Genomic DNA, 18,704 nt, shown 5'->3' on the forward strand with positions numbered 1-18,704 from the left:
AACGAAGCATGGATATGTTCAAATTTCACAAGAGTTTCGATTATTTATAATCAACAACTATGATTACCCAATGAGTTCAAGTATTTTTTTTAGTTAAAACAATGTAATGCTTAATAATGCAAATGAGCATTATGTTCATGACATCCATTTTTATCCTACATCTGAATGTTTCAGATTTTGTTGACCCCAAGTAGTTTTAGTGGCTTTGAGATAATATGAGATAATTCTAAAGGGTTAGTTCAACCAATTTTCTTATATTTGGATAATTTTCTGCCAACACATATCTAGTTTGAATCCCTCTAACTGAGGCACACTAGTTTACACTAACGAGGTTAAACAATGATGATATTCACAAGTGTAGGGATGCATCCCTTGGATTTCCCTATGAGTTTTTTCCTTTGAAAAAGAGATATGACAATATAATTAAGCCGAAAGGCTCATTCTACAGCCCAGTATGATGTGTAAGCATGTCTGTCCATCATCAAAGTTGAAATTTTGCTCATGTTGGCCAAAAAAAAAAATCTAAAAATCTAAAAAAAAATAAAAAAAATAACTATACAAAACATTTAAATAATGTCGGCTCATCATAAATTTTGCACGTGAATAAATTTGATCCCTCTCAGCTCATGTTAGATCCGTATTTAAAATAAATCTATATTGGTTTTATTGATTTCCAGGAAATGATCACTACAAAAATTTAATGTTATTCCCATGATTTTCATTTTTCCAAAATATTATTTTACATTTTAACACATTTTTATATTGTGGTGTATGCACTTGATTAAACACATCCTGTAAAATTTCAATACTTATGTTTTATTGAAAATTATTGCAAATTGTGCTAAGTGGTAGTTTATACAAGGGGAAACATAATTAAAAACAAGGGAGGTTGCATGGAAGCTAGTCCCTGCCTTGAGCATGAAGCGGGGCTTCAGCGTAGTAGAAGAGGTGGTTTAAGTCGATCCAGAAGCAGGAGTAGCAGCGAGTGTAGGAAGTTCCTGATCCTAAAATCCAGAGCTCGTTTACTTCGTTTCTTAACAAGCAAAAGCAACATCATCAAAGAAAGAAGCAAATCCAGATTCAGTCGATCCAGCAAATTGTCTTCTGTTGAAGAAGCAACACCATTTTTTTCATAGTATATGAAGCAGTTGATTCCTAATAGTAATTTGATCCAGTCGATGAACCAGTAGCAGATCAATATGTAGCTGGAGTCATAGTGGTAATAGCAATTTTTGACCTAGGAGCTAAGAAGGTTTATGGATCTATACCTCTTTTGAATACATGTTTTGATCCACTAGAACACCTGTCTTACTGTAGCTGACCATTTCGCTCCACATTCACTAATTAACCTATCTAAATTGGAACAAGACTTGATGATGGCCCACTTGATCCAATCATAACAGCTGCCTTAAATAGAGAATACGATGCCAGTCTTATATACCACTGAGTTGTACCATTCATCATATCCGCATCCCGCCGGAATAGAGGTGGGGCCTATAGATAGTAGGGGCATGTCTCATATTTGGAATTGTGCATGGCCAACTTGTATATACTCTACACCAATGTTACGCCAAGTTTGAGAAACACTATGCCAACCAGTATATGCACTATGCCATCATTTACACCCTGAAAAAATGATATTATGTGCTGCAATGAGATGCTTTGAGAGCGAGATGAGACCATTAACTAACCATTGACTTTATATAGTCTAGTGGGTTTCTCACACCAAGAAAGTTATAAACCTATTCTACAAAGTCTGGCCTCGTAACTACACTGTCTTCGTCGAACTTGTTGGGTAATTAGCTATGTGTATCCATAGAAAGGTTGTTCTGTCACCTCTATAGTAGTGGCCACCTCAAATTATCATGTTTTTCTAGAGGATAACACCTGTGCACATAATTTACTGGCTGCATGTTTTTCTAGAGCATAACACCTTTGCACATAAATCATTGGCTACATGCACGAATAGTGTAACATGTCAAATTCACTTTAACATCATGATTGTTATGCCAAGGTATCAACTTCAACAAGACCAACAAGTTCTCTTTGGCATTGCCATTATCACCTACACTATAAGGAAGACCTGAAAGCCCTTTTAGTCACCCACCAACTCCTTAGAATTTCATGGAATATGCAGGCAGAGTTGTGCCTTATCTTTTCTTTCACTTGGCCTGATTGTTTCGTCGTACGAAATAAGGAACTATGTTGGCAGTGTATGTGTATCCATAGCTCCATGAGGCCTCGAACCAACCAGTTCTTCTGCTCATGGTCCCTTATTCTCGTGGTCCATATGAAGACCTTGAACCAGCAGTCGCCATCTTGCCCAGTACCCAGTGTCTGACGAGACAATGTTGAAGTTTGTAAATCATGGTGGCCTAGCCTTACTGCTATCAAAGAAATTCGATTGGGTATTTGCTGCAGTGATCAGCTTTCTTTCAGCATTAATGGAGTTCCATCCCGAAACACAGGGATGCCCTTTATGCTGACCTGAGTCGGCTGTTCCGCTGGGCAATGCTTTTGTTGTGGGAGAAACTGCCTTACTCAATGAGGAGGCGCCTGCACTCTTTGGGGATATGGGTGGAGAATTTGAAGTTCTCCAATGCCCTACAATCAAGTGTTTCTAAGAAGAAAATATGTGCAGTGATACAGGGAGGTGCTAGAGTTCACATAGAAGGTGCAGCTTTGGTGCCATGGTTGGACATGATGGAAGAAGGAACATAGAAGACTTTTAGTTGTGGACCCATTGAACTGGTGTGCGCTATTCGGAAACATGATGGATGGGCGGGAATAAAGCACAGGTGGGGCATACCTTAAAAAGCAAAGTTTCTCCCTCCAAATATAAAAGAGGATCAAAAAGAAAAAGCTGAAAATCATGGAGATGATTCGTTATTTTGACTGTCTTTTCTGAGAAATTGATTAATGTTTAGTTGTAGATCTAATGACAAGCATATTTGTAAGCGTTTTTTTATTTTCTATTTAATAAGATCAAGATTCATTGATCAGCGACCATTTTTTAGTTTTTCTAGACTTTTTTTCTCTGTTACGATTTCCAAAGCCTAGAAATCCTATGTCTTTTTCTCTGTTATGATTTCCAAAGCCTAGAAATCTTGTGTATTTTCTGTAATGGTAGTCGATGCAGGCAACATCCCTAATTTTCATCACAAAATCCCTCGTGAAGCTCCAATCTCTGCAGTTAACAAAAAAATGGAGCTTTGTTCAATAACCATTATTTTCTGAGCAATTTCTTGATAGTTTGAATTACTTATTGCCAGAATTGAAAATTTGAATTACTTATTACTAGAATTATAAGAAATTTTTGTTTAAATTAATTTCAGAATTACGAGTAAGAAAAAATTGGAGCTCTATTCAATAACTGCAATTTTCTAAGCAATTTCTTAACAACCTGAATTATTATTGTTTAAATTAATTTCAGAAATTTGCAAGTAAGAAAAAATTGGAGCTATATTCAATAACCACAATTTTTTGAGCAATTTCTTAACAGCTTGAATTACTTATTGCTACTTATTGCTTATTGTAGCTTAAATTTATTTCATAATTTGTAATTTATATTGATTTCAGAATTGTACCTCTAAGAGTAGATTAACCAGAGAAGAGAAGTATATTTTAGAATTAACTAGAGAAGAGAAGTATTGGGTGAAGCGGTCGATCGGTTGATCGATGAAGCTATGAGCTATGCAACTGGTTTGGGTCAGCTTCTATCCTTCCCACATGAAGCTATGCAACCAGTTAGCTAAGCACATGGTTGCACCTAGTCCGGGCCAGCTACTATCCTTCCAAGCTTTGCTTCTGGGCTCTTATGCAAATTGAATGCTTCTAGGATAGCTAATGCAAATTGAATATAATTGAGTGCAACTTAATGAAAAGAGAACTAAGCTTAGGAGAAAACAACAAACAGAACTGAAAAGAGAAAATATAATTGAATAAGTAGTGCAATTCAAAATGTGTCAAACTCAGCCTAGATAAGCAAGACAGTACCAATTTCTTCAAGAAAAAATAAGAGTCAGAGAACATATTGCTTCTTCAAGATGTGAAACCCTCATTTTCCTCTGTTCCTGGGACATGAATCGGGATGTTGCATTTGCGGTTGCTGTGTGAAGCAAGTTGTTGCAGTAGCGATAAGAAGGGGCAAGGGGCAATGCCAGTACATGCAGACGGTCACCCTTTCGCTAAGATGGTTGCTCCTATTCTATCCGCCATTACCCTGATGCGGCTATCTTCCCATATTATATATTCTAAGGTTCCCAGTTCAATCGATAGCTGGATGTTCCCATTCAGAGCCATCTGTGAGCCATGTGTTTAAGCCCTACAACTTTGGTAGCCATGTGTTTAAAGACTACAACTTTGGCAGCCATGTAACTGAAGATATGTTTTTAATTCCTAAAAACGAAATTTTATTCAAACTAATGTTAGCATTAGTTTAACACTTTCTTTAAACTTCAAAATGCAAAGGAAATGGCATGAACTATAATATATGGTTTAGCCTCTCCACCTCGGGAAAAGGCTAAATAAGAAGGTGAAAAGATTTCATATATTGTTAGGTTAAATAATTTGGTTACTTGCCATAGTCACGAGAGTAAACAGCTAAAAAAGCAGCTAAAATTAATGTCAAGCCTACCATATCAATTACCATAGTCCATGCCATCTGCCAGATGGCAGGGACTAATTATATATGGAAGATTATGCAATTATAGTGATTAACATTTCCATATGAAAGGGCATTTATTAATTTTTTTATATCCACGCTGGAGTTGAAATTCAATGGAGAAAAAATACTTAGACTACATAACACATCCCGTAAAATTTCAATACTTATGTTTTATTGAAAATTATTGCAAATTGTACTAAGTGGTAGTTTATACAAGGGGAGACATAATTTAAAATTATATATGGAAGATTATGCAATTATAGTGATTGACATTGCCATATGAAAGGGGTTTTATTAATTTTTATATGTCCACACTGGAGTTGAAATTTAATGGAGAAAAAATACTTAGAATACATAAGTTTTGGTGTGTGTGTATATATATATATATATATATATATATATATATCTTTTCGTCACTAAAATCAATATTAATGTAGTCTAAGTATTGTTTCTTTATCAAATTTTAAACTAGCTTAGATCCATCTTAACTCTGAGTTTACCAACCACCAAGAGGGATCAAATCTATCGAGGTGCAAACCTTTCCTCAATTTTTACACTAAAAAAGGTTTGCACATTGTGATATTTGATCCCTCAATCAAAAAAGAAGTTTTACCTTGAGTGATTTAATCGCTGATGGTGCTTGATAGATTTGGAATTAAGATGGATCTAGGATGGTTAATTTTAAACTAGGAATTTATTAGAATTTCAATTTCCTTTTATGGAGATAAATGTTTCTAAGTTATTTGATAATTAAACTCAAATAATTTAACAAATTTAATTGTCATTTAAGATTTGGATTCTATTTTTTTTTTAATTTCAAATACAATGAATTAATCACCATTCTAAGCTACAATGATTTGATATTCAATCCTACCAATAAAGTCCAAAGAAATTGTTGTGCTTAGAAGTTCTCTTCAACCTAATATGGAAGAGGAAGATATGTTGTAATATCTAGTTATGTTAAGTAATGTAAACATTTTGACTTGGCTAAATTACATAAAAAAAAAAAAAAAAATTAAAAAAACAAAATGAAATAAAATTATTGAAATTAAAATTAAACCTAAAAAATTATAACAAACTATTACTTTAGTTAAAATTAAGGTTATAGAGTCAATTTACTGTTGAGGATTTCCGGACTATAGGTTTTTTGTCATTGGTGTTCTCAGGTATATGTGTGTATAAAACTATCCTAGATACATTTTTAACTCTGGATCTATCAAGTGTCGAAAGATATCAAATATCTTGAGATACATATCTTTTCAAATATCTTGAGATGCATATCTTTTCTTAACTTTCACACTAAAAGAAAAATTTACACCTTGAAAGATTTGATCCCTCAATAACTAATAACTATATCAATAAATGATCTTATATTGGCTCTATTGACCCATATGTAGCCTTGTAATAGCACCATTAACCAGAAAGGTTGAATAAAGAGCTTAGCCCTCTTGTTTTGTAAAAACTCACAATGATAGTTAACAATATTACAAACCATTTATATGGATTAAATAATAAATGGGCATTAGATGGGGGAAAATATGTTTAATAACTCACCGTCTGAATTGGGGAAATTTTGATTAATAGCTCATTGTATGAATAAGCAAGGTTGGAGGAGAGAAAAATTACAGAGTCGATGAAAGAAATTTGTGAGGAGACCATCAATATTTCAAAGATATAAATACCCTTTATATTGACACTAATTCACAATTGAGCAATAAATAAACCATTTTTGGATGAGTTTGCACAAGGTTAATATTCATAACAATCCAATGAAGAATAACCAAAAACCCTGATTATTGGAAGGGTATCGTCTACCACAACTAGAGACATATGAATTCTTCATTTCAAAGATTTCGCGGCAAGCATAACATAAATTATTCATAAAGATTTTGTAAAAAGGGGCACTACACGTATATGTGTTCGAATGTTTTAATGTGCGTATAATAGCAAAATCCATTTGGCATCATTTTTTAAGGCTTTGTGCATAGAAAAATCCATTTGGCGTCATTCTTTAAGTAAGGCTCTGTGAATATGCTAAATTGGTAGGTATTTGTGAGTTGCAGATTGATTGATTCGTGTGGCATTTAATTTTTATTACGTCCTAAGTTCATTTATGGGTAGGAGTTGAGGATGTGAGCTATTTTTTGGGGAAATTAAATTGTACTAAGCGGTATTCAAGTTTGATTGAGATTTGTACCATCTTAGTGATAGCATTTTATTGCTAAGTAGATCATTCTTACATCCAACATTAGGGCTCGCTTTAGCCTAGACTCGGTCTAGTTCAAGAAAAAGAAAAAAAATGAAAAAATATAAGTGGGTAAAAACGTAGTGACTCCCTCAAAGTAAGAGAGAAAGAGTAAATTAAGTCGCTCATGCTTTCCAAAGTAAGAGAAAAAGGGTCAATTAAATTGTACTTCATAATGTGGGAGGAAGAATGTCTAGCAAAGAAAAATAAGAAAAAAAAATCAAGCAATTACAATTCATATTAATAATTACCATTGAGATTACTTTAATTCAACATTTATTTTGAATCCTAATTTAAAATTAATTATTAATTAATTCAATTAAATTAAAAAAAAATGTCATTCAATAAAATGTTTTTTTTTATATTATATAAAAATATATAATTATAAATAAATATAAATGGAAGTATTAAAATTTTCCATTAATATTATATAGATATAATTGTGCTTTTTCTACTCTAGTGTAACCATACCCACGGTAAATCCATACTGCCAACTACATTAAAAGTCATAAAAATTAAGTAATTATAAAATTATCTAAAATTATTATTACTAATAATTATAAAAGGAATTAGCTCATAGAGCAGAGAATATATGGTAATGGGGTGTAGTGTTAAGGCATTATGTGATGTTAATATTACTCGTTCGGAACTATGTGGGAAAAAATTTAGCCATGTTAAGGGTTGATGTGGCCGAGGTCGGGCGCGATCCCTAGGCGATTTTGTGGGCTTAGATGGCCATGGGTTCCGGCTTCTCAAGCCAAAGATTAAGTGCGCAATCATCTCAAGACTCACACAACTTAGAAAACAACAAAAATTATAAAAGGAATTAGTATTGAGTTAAACATATATACATTTTAAAAAACAGGTATTAATATTCTTAACTATGGAGATTCACCCACACTTTACCATGGAAATTCTCACTTGTAAATATCCTTTGTTACAATATCATGGGTCATTACCATGGCTTATTAATACCACATGCCCAATATGACATGTTGATGTGACATTTTCATTAATTAATTAATTTGAGATGAATTATTAAAAAAACATAAATAACTTGGATATAAATATCAACCCTAGATTTGTGATTAAGAGTATTATGACATATTTAGTGGAGGTTAAATCTCTAACATCAACCTGATAATTAAATTAAAATTCTAGAAGTACTATTTTAAATAGACATATCTAATCATATGCTAAATAGTTTTGTAGATGTACATTTAATTAGAAAATTTGAAATAGAAATAATTATTTTACTTTTTTCTTAATTTGATTGAAAGAATGATTAACATATTTAACTAATTTGAAAAAAAAATAACAATCTTAATTAATTTTCTCATGAGTTTTTTTTTTATTATAAATACTAAATGCAAATCAATAATCATAAGATTTAGTGACAATTGTATCTATTTCATAATAAATAAGATAATTATATGGTTTTCTTATAAAAATTATAATATTTTAAAGATTCTAGAATTAATAAACTTTTCTTATATCTTTTGTCGGTGTTTGAGTAGGCAATTTTTCTATCCAATAATAAGGCTAGTTTTAAGTAAACAAATCTTCCATCCAATATTAAAGCTACCTCTAAACTAGTCAAAGCCTAGTATTTATAAAAAAAATGTATAAAAAGTGAATGAAATTGTTAGACGATGATTAACTCTTCCATTAACATATAAATGAAGATAACTCACCATATGAAACATGGAAACCTTCTCCCCCGCAAGAGAAAAGGTGAAAAAAACTGTAATGTGATGGAAAGTGTTTTCTCTCCTTTGAAGCTAATATATTTCCTAAAGCTAAAGAGTACTACTCACACAAATATGCCAACATCATGGCTCTCTTTTATTGAATCAATAATATGTGTGAAAACAATTGAATAAGAGTATCTCCAAATCAACAATACTTGGACTATTTATATTCTATTAGGGATAGTTTTGATGTGGGGCACTTGTAAGATTGAGAAAATGGTTTTAGAGAGTTTGATTTGATTTTCTTTCTTGACTCTGATAATTATTTTTACAAGGGTTTTAACTAACTTTCATGATTGATTGAAGATGTTATAGCCACCATTTTTTCCTAAAGTTCACTTGAGAACATTGCGGTGAAAATAGTTTATATGTGAAGAAAATATCTATTAAAGGAATTATGAGGTAAAAAATGGGCCTCAAAACAAAAATGTACAACAAAATTTAACATTATAAGAACTAATAGGATTTAATATGATGGTGTCAACCATGGGGGATGGTTCACCATTTTGGAGTAAAAAGTTAAAACAAACAAATAAATAAATAAACTATTTTTTCAACTTGTTTTTTCAACTTATCTCTTTACAAATTTATTCAAATTTCGAGTGGGAGTAGTCGTTGGTGTGGATTTTGCATGCAAGGAGTACCCATGTTGCATACTTTCAATGGACCTACTACAAGCAAAATGTGGAAAAAAAACTGTGATTGCAATCACATTTTTTCATGTATTTCACATTTTTCGTACAATAATGTCTATCGAAAGTATGCAACATGGGTACTTCTTGGATGAAAAATTTAATTATGCATCCAACGAGTTCTCTCGCTCTAAATTTCAGTAAAATCATAGGGAGATAAGTTGAAAAAACAATTTTTTTTCTTTTTCCCTCCAAAACTTGATGTGGTAATCTAATGTTATTTTAGTATTTCCACTATTATTTTATAATGTTCTTTAGGAGGACCATTTTAGACCTCAAAATTTCCCTAATTAAAGAGGGAAGACAAATTTCCCATGAACAATATACATGAGATAAGATGGGCCTACATTTTGTTCCACTAAAATTCCTACCTAAAATATGTTTGATGAAAGGCTCGGTCGACATAAATTTGTAGGGGTAGTCATTGATATGGTCAAGTCTTTCATGAAATGTTTTAAAGCAAATTGTTTGAAATAATGCATGATATGAATCATTATTATTGGGTGAAGTGAAGTAGATATTTTTGTGATCTTATTGTAAGTTTTCAAATCATAGTTCACTTCGTTATAGAAAAAATATCAATCTTTTGGGTTCACTATTCTACTTATCTAGTAGATATAACACATTAATTGGTGCTCATGTAGGATTTCATGGTATATGAGTAGCATCTTATTTTGAAGGTGAAAATACTTTTGACAATTATTTGTTGTCTCACTATCTACTTGAATGTTAATAATTTAGCACAAGCACAAGCGAGACAAAATATGGTGGGAAAAAATTTATGCCATCTTCATCTCACATTGTATTGATCTCATGATATGAATTTATACTACATGAGTTCGGACTATTCTAGATTTAAGATATTATTGGAAACTTATCAATGGATCATGAAAATACCTCATCGAAGATAAGGCCTACAAATCATATCTATGTGCTATTAGACTTTGTGATTATCTAGGGACTCATAACATGACTCTAGAAAAGATGCAAATCTCACTTTGGTTTTCCACTTGCACAGAGTGGTCAGTCGAAGGACCTTGATCCTTAAACCTATTTCTTTAAGGATGTGGATCAAATCAAAATATCTAATTTAGCTACTATAAACCCTCCTATGTCTAACATGTAATGTGGAGAAATGTAAATAAGTCCCAAAGATGGGGTTCTCTAAGCTTAATGTTACAAACTTTCTTTCCTTTTACAAATTTCGTTAGTAATATGCAAATTCAACATTTGACTTGGACAAAGCATTGTGAGGTTTATTTATGCTCTATGGATTTTTTTATTGTTTTCTCACTCTTCCTTATTTTTGAGGTTACCAGTAAGTCTATAAAATGATTGCTAGCTTGGGTTTGGCTTCATAATCTACCCCTTTATTTTTGGTATTTATTAGTTTTTAATCATATTAGAAATAATTTAGATAGTGATATAAAAACACATCTAATGTGAATTAAGATGCATTTTTTAACGGTTGCTAAAAAAGATATTGAGATTAACATTAGTGATGGTTTACTAAAAGATATGCTCTTATATGTAGGGAAAATTTTAAATGGGTTTATGTTATCGACTACGAGTTATCATTTTTAATATCACCTTTGTCAACAAACATGTCGTCTTTTGGAAATTTGTTATCGAATACATGGTCACACCAACCTAGATCCATATTAACTCCGGATCAATCAAGGGCCGAGAGAGATCAAATCTCTCAAGGTGAAAACCTCTTTTAAAGTGAAAAGAGATTTCATTAATTTTAGTGCTTGATAGATCCAAAGTTTAAATGGATCTAGGTTGGTTTAATTATTAATAATTGATAATTATAATTATTTATTTTATTTTATTTTATTTTTGTTTTTATATTTGATTTGTTAATAATTTATAATTATGCCCACGGGACTTTGGATTGACGGTGAATGGGTGCACTGTATAGGAACTCCTTTCAAATCCCCCGTGGGTGCTTTTTTTTTTCTCCACAGAAAAAAGCGAACCATCTATTAATAAAAATAGAGAGTTACAAAGTATATGCAGAGCATTTTGAAAGACTCGTTCTTTGCCTTAAAAAAGGTAGAAGAAAAGAGTCTCAGCTGGTTAACAAAGTCCAGCTCAACATCCTCAACTGGTTGGCAAAGAACTAGCACAACAGCCTCAGCTGGAGGACAAGAAAAAGAAAGAAAAGATAGATAAGAGAAAGAGACCGAAAGAAATAATATACAAAGAGGGAGGGAAATTATGATTTTCTCCCCTTTTTCTTCTCAACCTTTCGCCATTCCCCTTGAGTTGGAGAGGATGAAATAAGGACGAGAGAGGAGTCCTCCACAATACAAGGAGCGTCCATATCTGAATTGGAGTGTTCTGGAGAATGATGTCTTTTAGCCCCACTAGTGTCCTCAAGAACTGGATTTTTCTTCGACAAAGAGGCCAACATTCCCTGAGCTGCCAAATTCTCAGATTCTGGCGGCATGTGAACTTTATTGATTGCTATGGGAGAGGAAGCCATGGCTTCGCCCCCAATTGGATCATCGTCATGATCAAGTGGAGGGTTATCTGCCTCCTCGTCTTCTGTTTCTTCTTCTGGGTTCTTTGTGTGCTGCCAGCCTCTTGGTTTTTTTGCTTGTTTCTTGTTCCTTCTGCTTTCTCTTTTGACTTGAGGACAATTATTATGGAGGTGACCTATCTGTTGACAGCCTCGGCACCTGAAGGCCGTATTTTCGTAATCTAGTGGTTGTTTCCACTCGGAGTTGTTATGGATCAAAATGATGCTGTCAGGAAGCCCTTGACTGAGGTCAACTTCGACACAAATTCTGGCAAAAGTATGTATGCATCTAGCAATTCTTTCCACATCTTGCTTGATGTATTTGCCTATTGCATTCCCCATTGCTTCAAAAACTTTGAGCAGCCTTGGAGACAAATCCCCCGTGGGTGCTTACCTACAAAAAAAAAATTATAATTATTTATTTTATTTTATTTTATTTTCATTTTTATATTTTTTATATTTTTTTAATTATATTTTTATTGTTATATAATTTTAGTCAATATATTTATATCACATCACATCACATCACATCACATAACATAACATAACATAACATAACATAACATAACATAACATAACTTAACTTTATAACATCTTGAACTGGACCACCGTCTAAACCCAAAGACAAAAACCAAAAACTTAGAACTAAAATATAAAATAGAAAACATTATCTATTGAAAGTGTCAAATGAATAATTATGTGTTGCCTAGAAACATGGAGAAAAGTACATGACAATCAAGGATTGATCGTTAATGATTGGAGACCTACATTTAACTCCCTTAAAAGGAATGAAGAAACTTTATGCATGTGACATTTTTAATTTTTAGGAAAATGGTTATTTTTATGAATTTTATTGGTTTTTTTTTAATGAATCTTAATCTTTAAATTTAATGAACTATAATTAAAATCCAAAAAAAATATTTATCTTTATTTTAGTATTATTTTCCTTTAATGTACCGATGGTTGTGGGGTCAGTGTAAGTTTTGACATTTTGCGTGTTGCTCTGGTGGCCATCAAATTCGGTAGAAACGAGTATATAATCTTTTAACAGGTTAATAAAAGACTTTTGATGCGAAAAATAAATTTAACACCTATATATACTATTGCTTCATCTATGAACATTATCTCTGCTTTAATACTCGACCATTATTTAACACCCACGAAAAAAGCTTGCCAATGTTATGTTCCATAGGATTCTCTCAAGAAATTTTATTTTAATACGACGTTGCGTCGTAATTCTGAAACAAATTTTCTTTAACAAAACGTTTCCTCAGATTCTGAACCACACAAATTTCCTCTTACATCAATGAACCGTCACACTGCACACCCTAATCATACCCTGTAACTGCACCTTATATTAGAAAAATTACTTCACTATTGCCACACAACAGCCAAAAACAAATGTATTCTCCATAGTTTGCTCCACTTTCTATTATCACTGAAGAGAATGAACCTCAAAACCTGGACACTGATTAGTTAATGCAGGCACTATATATTTGTAATTTGTTTTCCCGTACCGCGTCCTTTCCAGACATGTTTCCTAAGTCCAGGAATATGAATATTTCCAATGTAATCTCTCCACTCGATATTCTTAACATCAAATCCAAAACTCTCTCGTTCCTCTGGAGACAGCTCCTGAGACAACTTTTCAGAATTTGAGATATCGAATCTGCACAAACATACAAAAAAATTTTTGTTTATCTGTGTATCCGCAGAAATTAGCGGTTAATTAGTATAATTTTCGGCATGAAATCTTTGCTCTTCTTGCAAACAGCTCACCTTGCTTTACAGAAGGAGTATGGCTCGTGAATTTTGGCCATGTATTTCAGTTGCTGCAGGAGATGTTCTGTTGATAACCCATTTATCTGCAATAACATTTTGAGTTTATAATGAGTAACACTTTGACCTTCAATATTTTTAAATATATATGAAAAAAATTTAGATACATATAATATTTTAAAACTTTATACTATAATTAAATTCTATTACTAATTATATTCTATAAACAAAAACTATATTGACAAACCCTTCTATATCCAAATAATCTGAAAAACTCAATACAAAATTATAACGTGACCAACTTACCCCGCTAGGAGAATCAAATGCCGTGTCCAAAGCCTGCCTGTAGTTCTCCATAGTATTAATCCACGTCATTTCCTTCAGCAATCTTACTGGCTTTCCGTTGTGATCAATGTATGGATTGCATTTAAAATGTTCAAATATTATTTTAAAAGTTTCTCTTAATGTCAATGGATTTGCCACCGAAGAAGCAACGTGATAAACCTTTACGCCACTCTTTCCTGCGTGTTTTGCCATGGCTGCTAAAGTTGCATTTACAACCATGTCCGCGGGTATCTGTAATTTGAATTCAAGAAACGATAACACATTAATGAAAAAAGGGAATCTCTAAGGATTAGGAAACGGTTCTGCACATTGTGTTATGGATACTGACCAGATCTATCACTGTCTCTGGATCGCCCAACAAGCAAGATAACTGACCTTTGCCATGGTGCGTAATGACTGGATCAATCATTCTAGAATTTGAACAGTCGAGTTAGCTGGTGTTATATAACATTAATATTCGCTTAAATTCAATCCACAAATGATTATACTTACCGATGGCCTTCAATCCATCCAGAAAAAGGTTGACTGCATGTGCTTTCAATAATAGTGGGACGAAGAATAACCACTGGTAAATCTTCGCTCCCATTAACTATTATCATCTCGCCCATTGCCTTGCTGAACGCGTATGTATCCTGCCATCCGTATGATCTTGCCCTGTAAAATACCGTTTTCATCATTAAATTTGAACATTCAAATTCAACCGTTTAATTAAATTCTAATAATTTTAGATCTCCCTGGACTATATATATATATTTAATATTGAATTTATTGTTAAGTGGTTAATTATATATATATATATATATAAAATAAATATTGAAATTATTATTAAGTGGTTAAAAAAAATGATTGTTACTTTCTTTTCTTTATTTATTTATTTTATATTTATTTTTCTAAGTAGTAACATATTTAACCCTATTAATTAAGAAACGACATTGAATCTTAAGGAGATTTTACCTTTATTTCCAACTGACAAATAACATTTTAAATTTCAACTATTGACCTGTGTAATTTATTAAGTATATTGATGTGAAAAGATCTCGAATCTTAAGAAATATGTTGCTTTAACTTAAAATTGGGCTAAATGACATATTAATAAAGTTTAAAATTCATGAATATGCATTGCTAGTTAAAAAAACCATCAATATGTATCGAATGTTGCTTTAACTTAAAATTGGGCTAAATGATATATTAATAAAGTTTAAAATTCATGAATATGGGTTGATAGTTTAAAAAATCATCCATATGTATTGAATGTTGAACTATATAGATTATGTATTAAATGTTGAACTATATATATTATAGATTTCAAAAATATTTTTAAATATAAAAAATAGGAGTTAAATTTATTGTTTAATTTGTTTTACTTTATTTCTATTTATCAAATTCCAAAATTTAAAATCGTCAAGCCCAGAAAAACACATAACTATTGCAAAACCATATTCACACTATGGGCCAAAAAGGAACCCTAACCATCTTTATAATGTTACCTTTCCATTCCCAAATCTTTCATCCTTTGAGTGACTTTCGCTTTCTTCAACTTGTAGTTTTCTACATTTGAAAATTCATTGTCAAAGTCTGCCAATGCTTTCTTTGCTAAATGAAATTCAGCTTGGATGTCCAGAGGTGGAACAGAGGCTGATTTCTCCCCGGCTATACTGTACCCCATCTGAAAAGGCTCTTCCACTGATCGACCTTCTCTCTGCCCATTCACATATGCTGTAATGAAATGAACCATTAGAAGTAAGCGCAACCGATGTTGACATCGATGAGTTAATAAAGTTTGAAAACGAACGAGAATGAGATCGATGGGTTACCGGTAGAGACGTGCAAGAAAAGTTGGGATTTCTCACAGCATTTGCCAAATTCCAGAAGGCGAATAATTGCTTTTGTGTTGGTTTCCAAGGCGACATCATATCTGCAACAGAGTAGGAAGTTAATTGTATTTAGGGTGAGTTGACTAGACATGATACCAGCGTAGATATTATAAAAAGTAGTGATTGGAGCAGCTCATGTATATATAGTTTTGATTGAGATTGGATCACAAATCAGACCGCATGATTTGAAGACTAAATTTGAGGCCTAAGTCTCTCCACCTAGTTTTAGACCTACCTAATTTTTGGACCATATGCTTATATGCTCAAAAGTTAAATGTATATTTTTGAAAAAAAAAATCTCAAAAAAAAAATTATAGGAAAAAATTTACTTGTACATAATCATGAAAATTCTTAATTTATAAATAAACTTTATTACAATATCACCTCAGGATATTATATATTAATAATATGACATGCCCAAATAATATTATAAATTAATAATACTTAGTACCTAAATTATATAATATATATTTAAATAATACATACCCATTCCAATGATATACATATATTTAAAAAATAAGTACCAATTCCAATAATATATTATATAGTTAAAAAATAAATACCCATTCCAAATTGAACATAGAAATGTGAAGATATACTCTATATATTTAAAAAACAAATATCAATTCCAAGTTGGGCATGGAGTCACCCTGTCTGAATCCAATAAAAATGTATAATCAAAAGAATGATATTTTGTTTTGGAAAACTCACTTTCACCTGAATTAAATGAAAATATAGTATATAATTTTATTCAAATTAAATGATTAAAAATAATTAATATATTTTATATTTAATGAAAATGTACAATCAAAATAATGATATTTTGTTTTGGGAAACTCACCTTCACCTAAATTAATTGAAAATATAATATATAATTTTATTAAATTAAATGATTAAAAATAATTACTATAATTTTATTTAATTATATAAATTCAAAATAAAAAAATACAAGAATTTCAATCTATATAAACACGACTCAAATTTATTATTAACAAAGGCAAAAACCTATACAAATTAACTATATTTATGCATGTGGGTTAAACCTTAGTTAAATAATACAAAACCTTTCATCAAATGTTGTAGTTGCTGCAGAGCTGACAATAATATCCACTTCCTTTGTGAGGACATCGACCATATCTTTTTCAATTCCAAGATTTTGTTTCGTCATATCTCCAGCCACAGGGACCAGTCTTTTCAACATGAATTCTTGGAATTCATTACCATGAATTTCACGCAACCCTTTGAATAACTCGGCGTTCAGAACCTAATTTCACAAATCATTAGAGGTGAACTCAGCATCACATAAGTCTGCATTATCATTAGAGATGAACTCAGCATTGGATAAGTCTGCTTTACCAACATGTCAAAATAGATTGCTCTACACAAAAGATTGGGAAACTAGAAATCACAAAAACACCGAAAAGAATACTTTTCTTACTTCATTATTCAATCTCCTTAACGCAGACGTGGACTCGTCAGCCCTGATTATCAAAAACAGCTTTCCCACTTCCGGTTGCATCCTCAATATTTTTTCTATCAACACTGCACATATAAATGTAATAGCGAGATATCTCAAAGTTTATTGAGTATAGTTGTGTGGACGTGGTTCAACTATTAAGTAAGAAGGTTTGATTCTTACAAGTTTTGTGGTCCAATCTCAAACAAAATTATGAATGAAAGATAAATGAAAGATAAATGTAGCAGTGAGCGATCTCAAAGTTTATTAAGTATAGTTTTGTGAATGTGGTTTAACTATTAAGTAAGGAGGTTTGATTCCTACAAGTCTTGTGGTCCAATCCCAAACAAAATTATGAATGAAAAAACTATTCCCGACATAATAATTTTTTCAATTAAAAAAATAAAAAATCAATAAGAATAATTAATAACTTGAGGAAAGTGTTCCATACCTTTGGCCAGAAAACCTGTGGCACCTGTGATGAGCAAGTTCTTGTCCTTCAGAAAATCTACAATTCCAAGACCCCTGCATGGAGGTGTATCAGACATGCTCTCCATATTTTTGCTGGCAACTGCGGCCTCCCGTAATACACTTCTTTTGCTCAATGAGAACAAAGTTCCTTTTGACGTACATGCGTCATGTTTTACCCTCATCGATGCTAACCCATCTGATTCTGTCTCTGGGCAGCAAAATCGATTGAGTGTTCTCGATTTATTGCCTCCGCGGTGATTTACTAGTGCGGAGCTGGGCCACAAACAACACAACGGGACATTCTTCTTGATTGGGAGGAGCAGTTCTGATTCCTTATCCAAATAAGGAGCAGACAAAAAGCCTGAAGTGAGCTTGGGATGCATAAATGCTTTTGATAGAGCCATTGTAGACAGAAAGAATTTTACAGACAAATTAACAGAACCTTAAAAGGACACTGAACCTAATCTTAAAAGGAGACTGAACCTATGTTGTTTTCCAGATATCCTCGGACCTATCTATTATTTATAGACTTTGTCCACAGCAAATGACGGAGTGACCACGTAATCAACTCACGGTAAGCCTGTGAATATAAATCGATCACGTTGGACTAAATGACTACGACCAATAAATGGGTGGACACTCAAACAAAATTTATTAAAACTCCAACCACTAACAACCAACTGCAACTGCAGAACATCTTGATAATAACCAGTACAATGACATAATCAAAGATACTTGACACACATTCGAATAATAAAATCAAGTAATTAAAGAAGGCTGATAGACATTCCATCAATTATTTTTTAGATCTCAATCATCAATTATCATTTTTTACCATTCAAAATTAATGAATCATTTTCAAATTTCTAAAATTAATGATTTATATTAACTATATCAA

At 32.1% G+C, this 18,704-nt stretch overlaps 1 protein-coding gene across 1 annotated transcript; it reads right to left on the bottom strand.

Moving 5' to 3' along the window:
- Window positions 1-13,057: 13,057 nt before the first annotated feature.
- LOC149175213 (fatty acyl-CoA reductase 1-like) lies at window positions 13,058-18,306 on the bottom strand. The gene is made up of 10 exons (XM_089422791.1): window positions 17,787-18,306; window positions 17,318-17,421; window positions 16,944-17,143; window positions 15,820-15,920; window positions 15,493-15,721; window positions 14,498-14,659; window positions 14,334-14,415; window positions 13,967-14,236; window positions 13,661-13,746; window positions 13,058-13,550 (listed from the first exon to the last, which is right to left on the bottom strand). Exons 1-10 carry the CDS (start codon window positions 18,208-18,210, stop codon window positions 13,370-13,372), a joined length of 1,839 nt encoding a protein of 612 aa, XP_089278917.1. The 5' UTR covers window positions 18,211-18,306; the 3' UTR covers window positions 13,058-13,369.
- Window positions 18,307-18,704: the final 398 nt, after the last annotated feature.

The sequence above is a fragment of the Pinus tabuliformis genome, chromosome 4_1 (genome assembly GCF_031772625.1).
Source record: "Pinus tabuliformis cultivar Carrire ecotype Pingquan chromosome 4_1, CPIR1, whole genome shotgun sequence".
Taxonomy (NCBI): domain Eukaryota; kingdom Viridiplantae; phylum Streptophyta; class Pinopsida; order Pinales; family Pinaceae; genus Pinus; species Pinus tabuliformis.